This window comes from Balaenoptera ricei, chromosome 3 (assembly GCF_028023285.1).
Source record: "Balaenoptera ricei isolate mBalRic1 chromosome 3, mBalRic1.hap2, whole genome shotgun sequence".
Taxonomy (NCBI): domain Eukaryota; kingdom Metazoa; phylum Chordata; class Mammalia; order Artiodactyla; family Balaenopteridae; genus Balaenoptera; species Balaenoptera ricei.
Genome location: NC_082641.1, coordinates 151614059 through 151626608, shown reverse-complemented (window position 1 = coordinate 151626608; position 12550 = coordinate 151614059). Strand labels below are relative to the sequence as shown.

General features: G+C 51.7%; 1 protein-coding gene across 1 annotated transcript in view; it reads right to left on the bottom strand.

Moving 5' to 3' along the window:
- ERGIC1 (endoplasmic reticulum-golgi intermediate compartment 1) overlaps nt 1–12550 on the bottom strand; it is a 110070-nt gene that overhangs the window by 26732 nt on the left and 70788 nt on the right. Inside the window, exons 4-5 of the mRNA XM_059917683.1 lie at nt 10819–10913; nt 6823–6947 (exon numbers count right to left, since the gene is read on the bottom strand). Coding sequence (XP_059773666.1) covers nt 6823–6947; nt 10819–10913 — 220 coding nt within the window. The remainder of the gene's footprint in view (nt 1–6822; nt 6948–10818; nt 10914–12550) is intronic.

The window sequence follows — 12550 nt, the reverse complement described above, 5'->3', positions numbered from 1 at the left end:
AGGCCCCAAACACCACAGTGAAAAACTCAGGGTTTATTTTATTCCAGCTCAACAAAAGTTTAACGAGCTGCACTAGAGGAAGGAATAAGGTTTACAGCTTAGCATCCGCTTATTTTGTAAGCACGCCTGTCTCAAACACAAAGTTGTGGGTTTCCTGCAGGAATATTAATGTCTTCACTAGGGCCTAAGCTCTGGACTGACGTGAGAGGTACCAGGCTAACAGGGCATGGCCCAGGCTCAGTGAGCTCAGAGTTAAGTGTGCCATGGGCTGCTTGGAATGGGGGGGCAACCTGCTGGGTCTGGCTGGGGTGAACAGAAACAACAGCTCTGAAAGATCTCCCTGGAAGGATAGCACTGCCCGCTTCAGGGGCCCGATTACCCATGGTAGAGTAGCAGGTGAGGGCCACATGCGGGCTCCAGTCTGTCCTCTCTTCCTAGCTGGGGAACCTTGGGAAAGGTCATTAACCACTCTGTGCCTCAGCTTCCCCATCAAGAAAATGGGGATAATAACCGAAAAAGGTTATGGGGGGATTAAATGAGGTGAATACAAAGCCGATGGCAGGTGCTATTGGGTTGGGTTTACAGGATGAACATGTCTGAGCCAAGAGACAAGAACCCTCCCAGAAGAGGGAACAAGCATGTACATGGGCAGGGTGTGGGGAAAACCCTACTGTATTCTAAAAATACTTTAAACTTCATTTTTACTTATATAAATAATACCTGGATATATTTTCACTATTAAAAATCCATGTGATAAAGTCAGAACTGAACTTCCCATTGCCTACCGCCCCCAGAAGTAAGAAACAAATAGCATCCGGTGTGCATCCTTCAGAGTTCTTCTATGCAGTGACATGGGGCCTCCCATGGACAGGGCCGTGGGCGGAGTTCAGAACTGGGTTTGGAGTCTGGGCCTCACGCTCCCAGAGCTAGGTGAGTCAAGGAGGCTGGCGCCCGCATATGTGCCACCCGCTGCTGCCCCTTGAGGCTGTGACTCAGTGACCCACTCCCCCTCGGCACGGAATCCATCACAGGTGGCTGACTCACGCCAGCACACGCTGGGCTGAAGAAAGCAAAGACGATGCTTTTAGAGCTGTGACTTAGGAACCTACGTCATTGTCTCTGACGGGTTTTAAAAACATATAGATGGAGCCAGGCCCCAAACCCTGGCCCATTCTGTCCTCCTCCAGGGGGGTGGGTGATTAAGCAAGGACTCCGGGGCTGCTGGGGGCCTGCTGGGGGCTGCTGGCGCAGCTTGAAACATGTGAACTCTGACATCTGGCTGCTGGCTGACTTCCTGATGGATGGATAAGGGGGCCGCGGGGCAAGTGTGAGCCTGATGCTGGGAGATATAGGGGCGGGGGCCAGCTGCTGACCTCGCCCGTCATCACGGCTGGCTTTCTTATCTGAGCACCCCTTGACTGAGAGCTCCAGGAAGACACGAACTCTTAACCCTCCAAGGATCGGGGGGCAGAGGCTGGCCTCAGCTGTGACTGAGATGCTGGCCAGAAGCAGCAACAAGCAGGGGTGCAGGAGACAGAGCAGGGGCCCTGGTACCAGGCAGCCTGGGTTCAAATCCTAGCTCCCGGCCCTTAGGCAGGTCACTTAATCCCTTGTGCCTGTTTCCTTAGGACTGTCACAAGGACTAAATGAGTTAATACTAGTAAAGGGTCGGGTGAGAACCCAATAGGTGGCGGCAGCCAAAAGGTGAGGGCTGGTGTGACCCTATTCTAGAATCTCAGCTGTCGCCTGACCAGAGAAGACTCACTTCTTGGACGTTATCCACGCACATTTCACGAGCACACTTGCAGCCAAGTGACGGTGGGTGCCAGATGATGAGATCACAGACACCCCACTGACAGGAGTTAAGGCCAGCCGGGGAAGGGCACCGAGACTTGTCCCATCCCTACTGCCATATGTGCTTTACAGATTTTAATCTGTTCACAACTCACAACCTGTGAGTGCAGTATCATTATCCCATTTTACAGATGAGGAAACCGAGGCTGAGAGAGGCTAAACTGCCCAGTCATTCAACCAGTGAGCATTGTAGCCAGGATTCTCAACCATAGGTCTGTCTGACCCCAAAGAGCAAGCTCCGGTTCAGCCAGAGCCAGCGGGGGGCCTCCCTGGAGCCTGTCTAAGGGAAGCCACCCGCAGCCTGGGGCATGTTTGCCAAGTTGAGGAGAGTGTGGCGCTGGGCCATCTCCTGGGTGGTTGTCCCGTCTCTCCTGTGCCCACCCCATACTCGGTGCTGAGTAAACGTGGTCCCTCCTGTTCACCGTCTGAGGTGTTTATATCTGTTTAACCCAGGTGATCATACCCTCCTAGGGGAGGCCCCCCCAATAGGGAGGCAGGCATGTGTCTGTTCATCTTCAACCATCTTTCAACCCCGAAGACAGGCCTTCCCTTATGACCCTATCTCAGTGGGTCTCCTCCTTAATTCCCCACCATAACACCCCCTTCATTCTCTTCCCGGCTGCTTCATCAAATTATATATTGGCTTGTTTGAGTGTTTACCTGTCACCCCGTAATAGACTGTAAGTGCCACTAAGGGCAGGGACATCAGTTGCTTCTCTGGGCACTGCACCCTGGTACCAAGTGTGAAGCCAGGCACACAGCAGACACTCAAGAGAAGGATGTATGAGTGAATGAGCCGGGGGCGGGGGGCAATGATCAAAGGAAGTCAGAATGTGATACGGACAAGAGCAACATAAGGTTCATGATGGGAGGGGCAGGGGCAGGGGAAGGGGAGGGAGGGCTCCCGCTCAGGTACCCACGTCAACGAGACCTGTGGGTGAGCAGCAGCTCTCCAGGCACACAGATGGGGGCAGAGAGAGGGCATCAGAGGCAGAGTGAGAGCCTGGCCCACCAACAATTCGCCCACCTCCCTGCATCGTGCCCACACTGGCCTTCCCTCATCTCCAAGGCATGCCCTCCACTGCAGCCAGCATCCCAAGGGCTTGGCTGTGCAGTGGCCCCCTTCTCTCCCACGTGGGCTTTCTCTGCAGCACATGGGTCAGTGGTCCACCCCGTCCTTGCAGCACCAGCCCTCCTCTTTGATTCATGTTCTCTTCCAGATTCTGGGGCCCGCTCAGCCCTGGTTTCCTCCTACCTATCTGGCTGCTCCTTCTATCCTTCCTCCCCACTTCTAAACACTGGCACGCATCAGAAATCGGTCCTCAAACGGCATCCTTATCAAGACCTTAGGTTCTTACATTTTTGGTGCCACGGACCCGTTGCCAGTCTGCCGACACCTATGTTTTAAATGCTTTAAAAGTTTCGAATGCATAAAACACATAGGATCACAGAGGAAAGAAATGATGTTTTAAACAGTAATTAAAACAGATCAAACATTTGCACATGCCTCTTTAATAATGCAGCAAATAATAAGACCTGATCGCGGGTCAACAAATTACTGTAATTTCAAAACAGCAATGAATGTAAACAGCAGCTCAGAATGACCTGTGACAATTTTAATGTGATATACATATCGGCAATTTCTATTGGTGACAAGGTCAAGGGTGCTGCTAATGCTACTATGGTTCATTGCCTACATTCATCATAGACGAGAACGCTAAATTGGAGTTAGAGCTTCGTAAGAATAAACATGTCATTTTTTTCCCCACCCAGGTTCACAGACTCTTTGAATTTGATCTGCATTCCCTGGGGCGTCTGTGGACCCCAGGTTTAGGACGTTCTACACCTCTCCCTAGGTAATCTAGCTTAGACCAATGATCCTCAAACATGAGTGGCATCAGGATCCCCTGGGGGGCTTGTTACAACACAGATTCAGTAGATCCAAAGTGGGGCCTGAGAATCTGCATTCTTAACAGGTTCCAGGTGACGCTGATACTGCTGGTTTGGGGGCCTCACTTTGTTTGTTTGTTTTTATTGAAGTATAGTGGATTTACAACGTTGTGTTCATCTCTGCTGTACAGCAAAGTGATTCAGTTATACACATATATACATTCTTTTAAAAATATTCTTTTCCATTATGGTTTATCACAGATATTGAATATAGTTAGTTCCCTGTGCTATACAGTAGGGCCTTGTTGTTTATCCATTCTATATATAATAGTTTGCATCTGCTAACCCCAAACTCCCAATCCATCCCTTCCCCACCCTCCCTCCCCCTTGATTACCACAAGTCTGCTCTCATTTGTGTCATATTTTAGATTCCACATATAAGTGATATAGTATGGTATTGGTCTTTGTCTGTCTGACTTACTTTACTTAGTATAATAATCATTTAGGTCCATCCATGTTGCTGCAATCTGAGGGCCCCACTTTGAGTAGCACTGATGTAGGCCTATGAAGGCCAACATCATCTGTTTACCGATGACTCCTACATTTACATCTCCAGCCCAGAGCTCTCTCTTGCACTCCACAAGCACCCCCTCAACTTCCAATTTAACATCTCTAATGGGAATCCTGAATGAAATGTGTCCAAAACTGACGGACCGAGTCCCAGCCCCACCTTGCACAGAATCCATGCTTTCCCAAGCTTCCATATTTAGAAAATGGGACTGCCTGGTTGTCAAGACAAAAACCTAAGAGGTTTCTCTGATTCCACTCTTGTCCTCACCACCCACAACCAATTGATCAGTAAGTCTTGTTGACTCCACCTCCCTAATCTGCACCCTTCTCTCCAATGCCACTGCCACAAGCACTGTCTGTGACCTCTGCTCTTGGTCCTGTCCAGTCTCTCCCCAAACAGATGACACAGTGATCTTTCTAAAGGTTTGCTGTCCAGGAGAACTCTCCCTGATGATGGAAATGTTTCTTATCTGTGCTAACACGGCAGCCACTAGCCACATGTGGCCACGGAGTGCCTGCAGTGTGGCTAGTGAGACTGGGGGCCTGAATTTTACTTAATTTTAATCAACTTAAACGGAGCTGGTGGCTACTGTATTGATAGTGAGGTTATAAAGCATAAATCCGACTGCATTGCTTCCCTGCTTAAAACCTTCAAATGGCTACCATCACAAGCACCATAAATCCTAATCACGGGGCACAGCGAAGACCCTGTGTGGTAGCTAATCAGCAAAGAGAGTCCCCACGAACCACACCTCCCAGCACCCGCACCCTTGGCTGGTCCCCCCCTCCCCCATGGAACCTGGGCAGGCACCTGATTCCTGTTAAGCCATAAAGTTTGGCAGAAGTGATAGTGTCTGCTTTAGCTCTTAAGGAGCCCTGAGCTGTCATGGAAGAAAACCACATGGAGAGACCACATGGAGACAGAGAGACAGGTCCAGGTGTCCCAGGCATCTGGGCCAAGGCTCACAGCCATCCAGCGGGGACTGCAGGAAGGAGGGCATACTGTCTAACGGGGTCATTAGCTCCAGATTGTTGTTTCCAGTGAAACTCGGGTCCAGTGCGGCTAGAGCCTCTGACTTTTAAAAGCTAGAAATCTGGACTCCCGGTCTTTTGATATTGACTCTGATGGATCTGAATACTGTATGGGGCAAATGTAACTGGTTTTTGGGTTGTGTGTGGCCAGTGAGTTTGCAACCTCTCAATGAGATGGCAGGGATTAGAGGAAGGGCATCTGAGCAGAGGCTACAGGAGGGCAGGCAGAAGCCAGCGGCTCAGCCTGGCTGGGATTGGGAAGGGGAGTTGTGGGACATGGGGATAGCTGTGCAACCTTGGCCGAGATACTTAACCTCTCTGGGTCTCAGGTTCCTCATCTGTAAAATGGTGCCACCTCACAGGCTGTTGAGAGGCTCCACTGTGATAACACATAAAAAGAGCCGAGAAGGGACTTCCCTGTTGGTCCAGTGGTTAAGACTCCGTGCTTCCAATGCAGGGGGCCTGGGTTCGATCCCTGGTCAGGGAACTGGATCCCGCATGCCACAACTAAGAGCCCGCGTGCAGCAACTAAAGATCCCACATGCCACAACAAAGATCCTGTGTGCAGCAATGAAGATGCCGTGCGCTGCAATTAAGACCCGGCACAACCAAATAAATAAATAAATCTTATAGAAAAAAGAGCCGAGAAGAGTTCTGGCTGCTGCCGGGATTCCCCAGCTCTCCCAAATGCACCGCGCTCACACCTTTAACTTAGAATCTGAAGTTCCTGGTTCTAGCGACAAAACAGCAGCAATACCTGAATGGTCCTTTGGAGCTGACCAGGTACTTTCAAACCTATCCACTCTCACTCCTCCCCTGCTTCATTCCTCATCACAGCACTTACCACCCACTGAAATGCTTTCCAGTTTGCACACTGTCTGCCTCGCTCCACTAGAACGGAAGCCCCGCCAGCGCAAGAACGCTGCCCACCTAGTCCAGGCATTGCCCAGAGCCAGTAACCCACCCTGGAACACAGCAGGTGTTCCATAAAAGTGTTCTGAATGAATGAATGTGTGCTCATTTAATCATCACATACACTTTGTAAAGTAGAAGGTACCATATTATTATATCATCACATCCTCAGCCTAAAGGTGTGAAAACTGAGGCTAAGACAGGTCTAGTGACCTAGAGGGCATTGCTTGGCCAAGACGGGGTAGGGCTAGGACGCACACTCGGGCTCAGGGCTGCCAATTCTACCGTCTTCTCACCACCCACTCCTTCTGCGTTGGGGAGAGAAGTAGCTCCTTCCTGAACCAGCCAGCTGGGGCTCCAAACCTCAGGGAGCCTGAAACCCACCCCCGCTCCAGATTCTCAGCAGGAACTGCCAGGTGCCTGGATGCTGGCCCTCAGCTTGCCAGGGCTCTGGACACAGGGGAGGGCAAGTGGGCACACAGCTCCACCATCCAGTTTCCAGGGAGGAAGGGGACCACGGGGATGGGGAGCAAGGTGAGAGGGGACCAGGCAGGGTCTCTGTACCTTGTTGATGCTGAACTGCCCCTCGAAGCGGCAGCCCACCCCGTTGTTCAGCGGGATCCTCATCGAGTTGTCAATGTGCCCCACTTCGTGCCTGCCCATCTCATCCTGGATGTCGAGCCCGACCACTGCAGGAGGCAAGGAGAGAAGAGTCACAAACATCCAGAAAAACGGGACCAGTCCCCTCCTCTCGGGACCCCTCATTCATCCACTTCATGGACAGGCAGGGCCCCCGGCCATCCAGGAGCTCACAGTCTAGGGTCCAGAGCCACAGAGAAAGGGGTCAGCCAGCAGAGGAGGAGGAGAAAGTGATGGCTGGACCGAGAGCGAGCGAGCATTCCTGTCCCCTGCCACTGCCACTGCCGGCTGGAAAGAGCCAGGGAAGGCAGTAGCTGAGTGGGCCAGGGATGGAGGACTGCAGGCTGCAGGGGTGCAGAGCCTGCTGGCCGTGAGGCTCTGCAGGGAGGCAGCAGAGGGTCAGGCTTAGGACGTGGTCTGAATCCCGGCCCTGCCTTTTACCAGCTTGCAACCTTGGCTGAGGCACTTAACCTCTCGATGCCTTGGTTTCCTTCTCTGTAAATGGCGGGGGTGGGGGGAGGGAGTGAGGAGTGGGCGGGGATAACAATTAAAGCTTCCTTGGAGAATCACCAGGATCAGATAAGTAATATGTGTCGAAAAGGCTTAGAACGGGGCCTGATGCTCAGTAGGTGGCAAGTACATAATAAATGTCAGCACTTACTACATCTCAGACAGTCTCTGGGTTCCCTGGGCGTCATTCAGGCTCAGGCAGTCATTCATTCACATCTTCCTTTACCCAGTGCCTGCTCCTCCAGGCCCTGCCCTCCAGGAGTGTGGGCACTTTTCTGGGTTCCTCAGTGCACTAAGGGGTCTGGAGTCCTGGTCCTGACTCCAATGTGACTCTCCATCACCTACTGTGACTCAGCTTCCTAATCTGCAAAATGGGCAGGCCCAAGCCAACTGTATTCCCTGAGATGGTCCAAGAGGCAAGCGAGGATCCCTGGAAACTATGGAAATGCAGAGATTTCCCTGATCGGAGCGCTAGAAAGCAGGTTGCGATACAGAGAAAGAGCAGCTGGAAGCAATTTTCAGTGAGCTGACTGTAAAAGGGAAAAATGGGAAGAACCCAGTATTCCTCAATGGGCATGGAAGTATGCGAGGGCCCATCCATACAAGGGAGTGCGATGCGCCGCTAAAAATGATGCTTCCGGGTCTGTCATACGTGGGAAATGCTGATGTCGTAACGTTCGGATTAAAAGAAATGCAAGCAGGTCCCCGTTTGACTCAGCAGTTCCACCCACGGGGAGCCCGTCCTCCAGACGCACACGCGTCCAGACGTGTGCACAAGGCTCTGAGCAACCTTATTTGAAAGTGTGACGACTGGAAGCAACCCAACTGCCTGTCAACAGGGCACTGGTCAATGGCACAGCCCCCTCCGGAATGCTGTGCAGTGGGTACAAGGAATGAGCCAAACCCATATGTGGGGAGGGGCAGTGTGAGCTCTGGGGCTGTCTGGGCTGTCCTGTCTGTCCTATCCTGTGGTTCCTGGCTCTGCCCCTACGCTGTGGCACCTCGAGCAAGTCACCTAACCTTTTTGTGCCTCAGTTGCTTGTTCTATCCTAGGCTTGCGAGGATGAAAAAAATTAAAACAGAACTTACTATGGGCTAGACACTCTTGCAAGTGCCTTTTCCATAAGAAGGCACCATCTGAACATCCCTGTGGGGAAGATAATATTATCAGACCCATCCTATACTGGGGGACGCTGACGCACAGAGAGGTTAAGTAACTTGCCTGAGATCTCACAGCTAAGAAACAATGGCGCCTGGGTTGAAACCCATAGAGTCTGGATCCAGAGCCCACACCCTTTGGCCACTCTGCTAGAACACCTCTCATCTTAAGGCACGAACACAGCCAAAGGATTCAGGACAGGGTCTGCCCCCGAGTAAGAGCTGAATAAATGGCAGCTGTGGTTATTATTTTACTAATATTATGAGTAATATAAGAACAGCTCCATGATATAAATGGAAAAAACAAGAAATCCCAGAAAGGTTCCCTGTAGTTGGGTCCCAATTACGTAAAAAGAAAAAAAAAAAAAAAAACACACCAAACATGACATATGTTTGCAGACAGACAGACAGACAGAGATACACAGGGGTGAGTGAAGGGGTCCCAACTGCTAACAGGGGCTTCCTCTGCGGTGGTCGGCATGTGGGAAGCACGTACTTCTTTTACTTTTTTCTTTATATATTTCTGTATTTTGAACATGTATCTTTTTAAAAAATAAAACAATGTATCCCTGTATTAGTTGTTTACCAGAAAAAGATTATTTTTAAAAGCAGGATATGAGATTGCACAGGCAGCATGATCTCAGCCATGTTTAGAAATGCAGGGAACGGAAGGCCAGCGGGATGGAACGGCATCAAATGTCAACTGATGTTGTCAGCGGGGGTGGAATTATGGGCGACTTCTCTCTCTGCTGCTCTGGATTTTCCAAAGGTGTAATAGTGAGCATGCGTTTTCTTTTTCCTATAATAAAAATTTGAAGTTCTTTGAAAGAAAAGCCGAAGTGCGGGGCTCTAGTGGGAGCCGCTGGGGTGGGCAGGGCCCGGTGGATTAGCACAGCCGGCAGCTTCAGGTCGCCCACCCCTCCTGGGCCACCGCCTGGAGCTGGGACCGAGCCTGGAACCACATCCTTTCCTGCCCCTGCCCCCCGGGTCCCAGTCCTCTGGCCTCAGAATTTCCTTGCTCCAGAGACACAACCAACTCCTGAATGAGAAGCTGCCAGACAAATTATTTCTCTGAGAGAAAGAGAAAAAATAAAAATAAAACCAACCCATTTCAACAGGTTCCCTGGCTCGGGGCCCATGGCGCATTCAAAACTGTGATGTAATTCTCACCAAAAGCAATAACAGAGCTGAATCTCTCCCCATCTGTGACACAGACCCGCCCAATGTTCTGCCTTTCAGGAGGAAGGAAGGGAGTAGAAGGAGGAGAAGGGTCTGCATGGGGTCCGTGCCAGGCTGGGGCAGAGGGACAGCTGGAAACCCAGTCTACTCATTAACAAATCTAGGAACCAGCTCATTAGATCCTCCCAACAACCTCAAGCAAGAGATGGCACTACGCCCATTTCACAGTTGAGGAAACTGAGGCTCAGAGGGGTCACCTTAGCCAGGGTCACACAGTTTTAGTAAACAAAGGAGCCAGAATCTGACTCCAAACCAGACTCCCAGTGGGTTCTGTTTTACACAGGTAATTCATTCTCCTGGTTGAAACACATAAAGTAAAACAAAACAAAACACACAGACACACAATGGAGTGTGAAGTCAAAAAGGATGTTTGCCACGGCTGCTAACAGCTCAGAGCTGCATCCTTCTCCTGGTGACCGCTCTTGGCTGGTTGGAGGTCCCCTTGCCTTGGGATGCTTGGGAGGTTCCACGGCCCGCACCCATCCCCACACACCACCCTGTACCCATCAGCCGAGGGTATGGATACTAACAGCCCAGCCCCCTTGCTACCAGGCGAGACAGACTACGACGTCATTCACACGCCATGGCTCCCCGTGGGATCAGGCCGCAATTAGACATCAGCTGAACACACACCTCTGTCTGTCTTCTCACCACCCTCATGCCCTTACAGGTTCCTCCTGGGAGCGCTCTCTCAATAAACCACTTGCAGAAAATCTAGGTTTTACTTCTTGGGAGCTTGACCTCAGAGACACTGTCCGCGTCCCCCCGCCAACATGGCTACTCTCCAGAGGTAAACCGTTGGCAGTGTCTTGTGTTTTTTTATTCCAAAAAACATCCAAGTGCGTGCACATTTGATTACGTCCTGCCCCACAAAAGTGGGGAGAGTTTCCTGCTGCCCGTTGTTTGCAGCTTGCCATCCACTTAACTTGTCCTGGTTGTCTCGCCATTTCTGCACACACAGCACTGTCTAGAGGAAGTGTCTTGCCGGAGCAGAGAGCTGCTGGGAATACTCACATTCACAGTGCAAATTGGGTAGACTGATGTTCAGGCTGACGTCAATTTTGCCCCCGCTGTCCTTGTCCGGGTCATCGACGTACAACTCGTTCACACTGAAGGAGACAAGTACAGAAGCCTTGTTGAGATGGGGACACCCATCCTGGCTGCAGGGGACAGCCAGGGACACTTCACTTGGTGACCACTGCTCAGACAACCCAGACTCCCATCTGGGGGAAGCCTGGACCTGCTCAAGCACAGGGGGAGCAGGGCTCCCATCTCCGTGGCGCTCTCCAAATGCGGGCCTTACCCCTTAGAAGGAGGGCAGAAGGACTGGACGGGACGGCGGCAAGAGCACGGAGTCAGACGGATTCATTTTCCAATCGTGACTCTGCCACTTTTCTATGGAACTCAGGCAGATAACTTCACCTCTGTGAACCCTTCTGTTAAATGGGGATACCACCACCCACTGTTAATGGCGTGTTCTGAACACTTACATGAGAATTGAGACCGTTCTAGGGATCAGGGCCAGGTACCAACAGGCCCACGGTTCCTGACTCCCTCCTCTCTTGAGCTCCCCCCACTCAATCCCCCACCCTCCCAACCCCCCAGCCGGCTGTGAAGTCGAGGATTCTCTGGGTACTCATCCTCACCCAGGCTCTCACAAAGCTCTAGACACAGCTAGACGAATACATGTATTACTTTCCTGTGGCTGCTGGAATGAATTATCACAAAGTTAATGGCTTAAGACAATACACATTTATTCTCTTATACTTCTGGAGGTCCGAAGTCTGAGATGGGTCTGCAGGGCTGTACTCCTGGGGAGAATCAGTTTTCTTGCCCTTTTCAGCGTCTAGAGGCCTCGGCTCATAGCCCCTTCCTCCATCTTCCAAGCCAGCCGCAGGGCATCTTCTCTCCTCTCTGACCTCCTAACTCCCTCCTGTAAGGACTCCTGTGATTCCATCCTGCCCACCTGGATAACCCAGGATCATCCCCCATCTCAAGACCCTTGACATAATCACATTTGTAAAGTTCCCTTTACCATGTAAGGTAACATACCTGCAGCTCTCAGGGACAGGGACGTGGGCATCTAGGTGGGGCGGGGGAGGCACGGTGTGGGCAGGTGGCTCCACGGGCAGCTAGGCCACCTTGCTGTTGGGGACAATGGCACCGCACTGGGATCTGTTAGCAACATGCTAAGTATTCAACAAATACTTTTTGAGCACTTACTACCTGTCAGGCGCTACAGACAGCGAGGAACCAGACAGACACGGTCTCTGCCTTCATTGAGCTTAGGGAGACCACTCAGCTCCTAAACAAACACCTTATCCCAACTTTGATGGAAAGCTGTGGGGTGCCGTGGGAGGGACTCACGGGGTGATGGACCCCTGGGGAGAGTGGGCTGGGAAGCCGTCTCTGACGGGAGTTGAGGTCTGAAGGATGAGTAGGCTGTCCTGGCAAAGAGGGAGGGAGAGTCGTCGGGACAGCACTGCAGAGGTCTGGAAGCGGGAAGGGCATGGGTCGTTGGGGTAACTGGACCAAGGTCACCATGGCTGCAGCACAGAGCCAAGGGAAGTGGGTGCGATGCAGTCGGAGAAGGGGTGGGGGCCAGGTTAGGTGGGCCAGAGGCCATCAGACTGGATCCTAAGCACAGCAGCATGGTGAGGCTGGCACTTTGATAGGATCCCTCTGGAGGCTTAGGACCAACCAGAGGGCCCTGTGCACTAGGGAGACCTGGGAAGCTGCTGCAGTG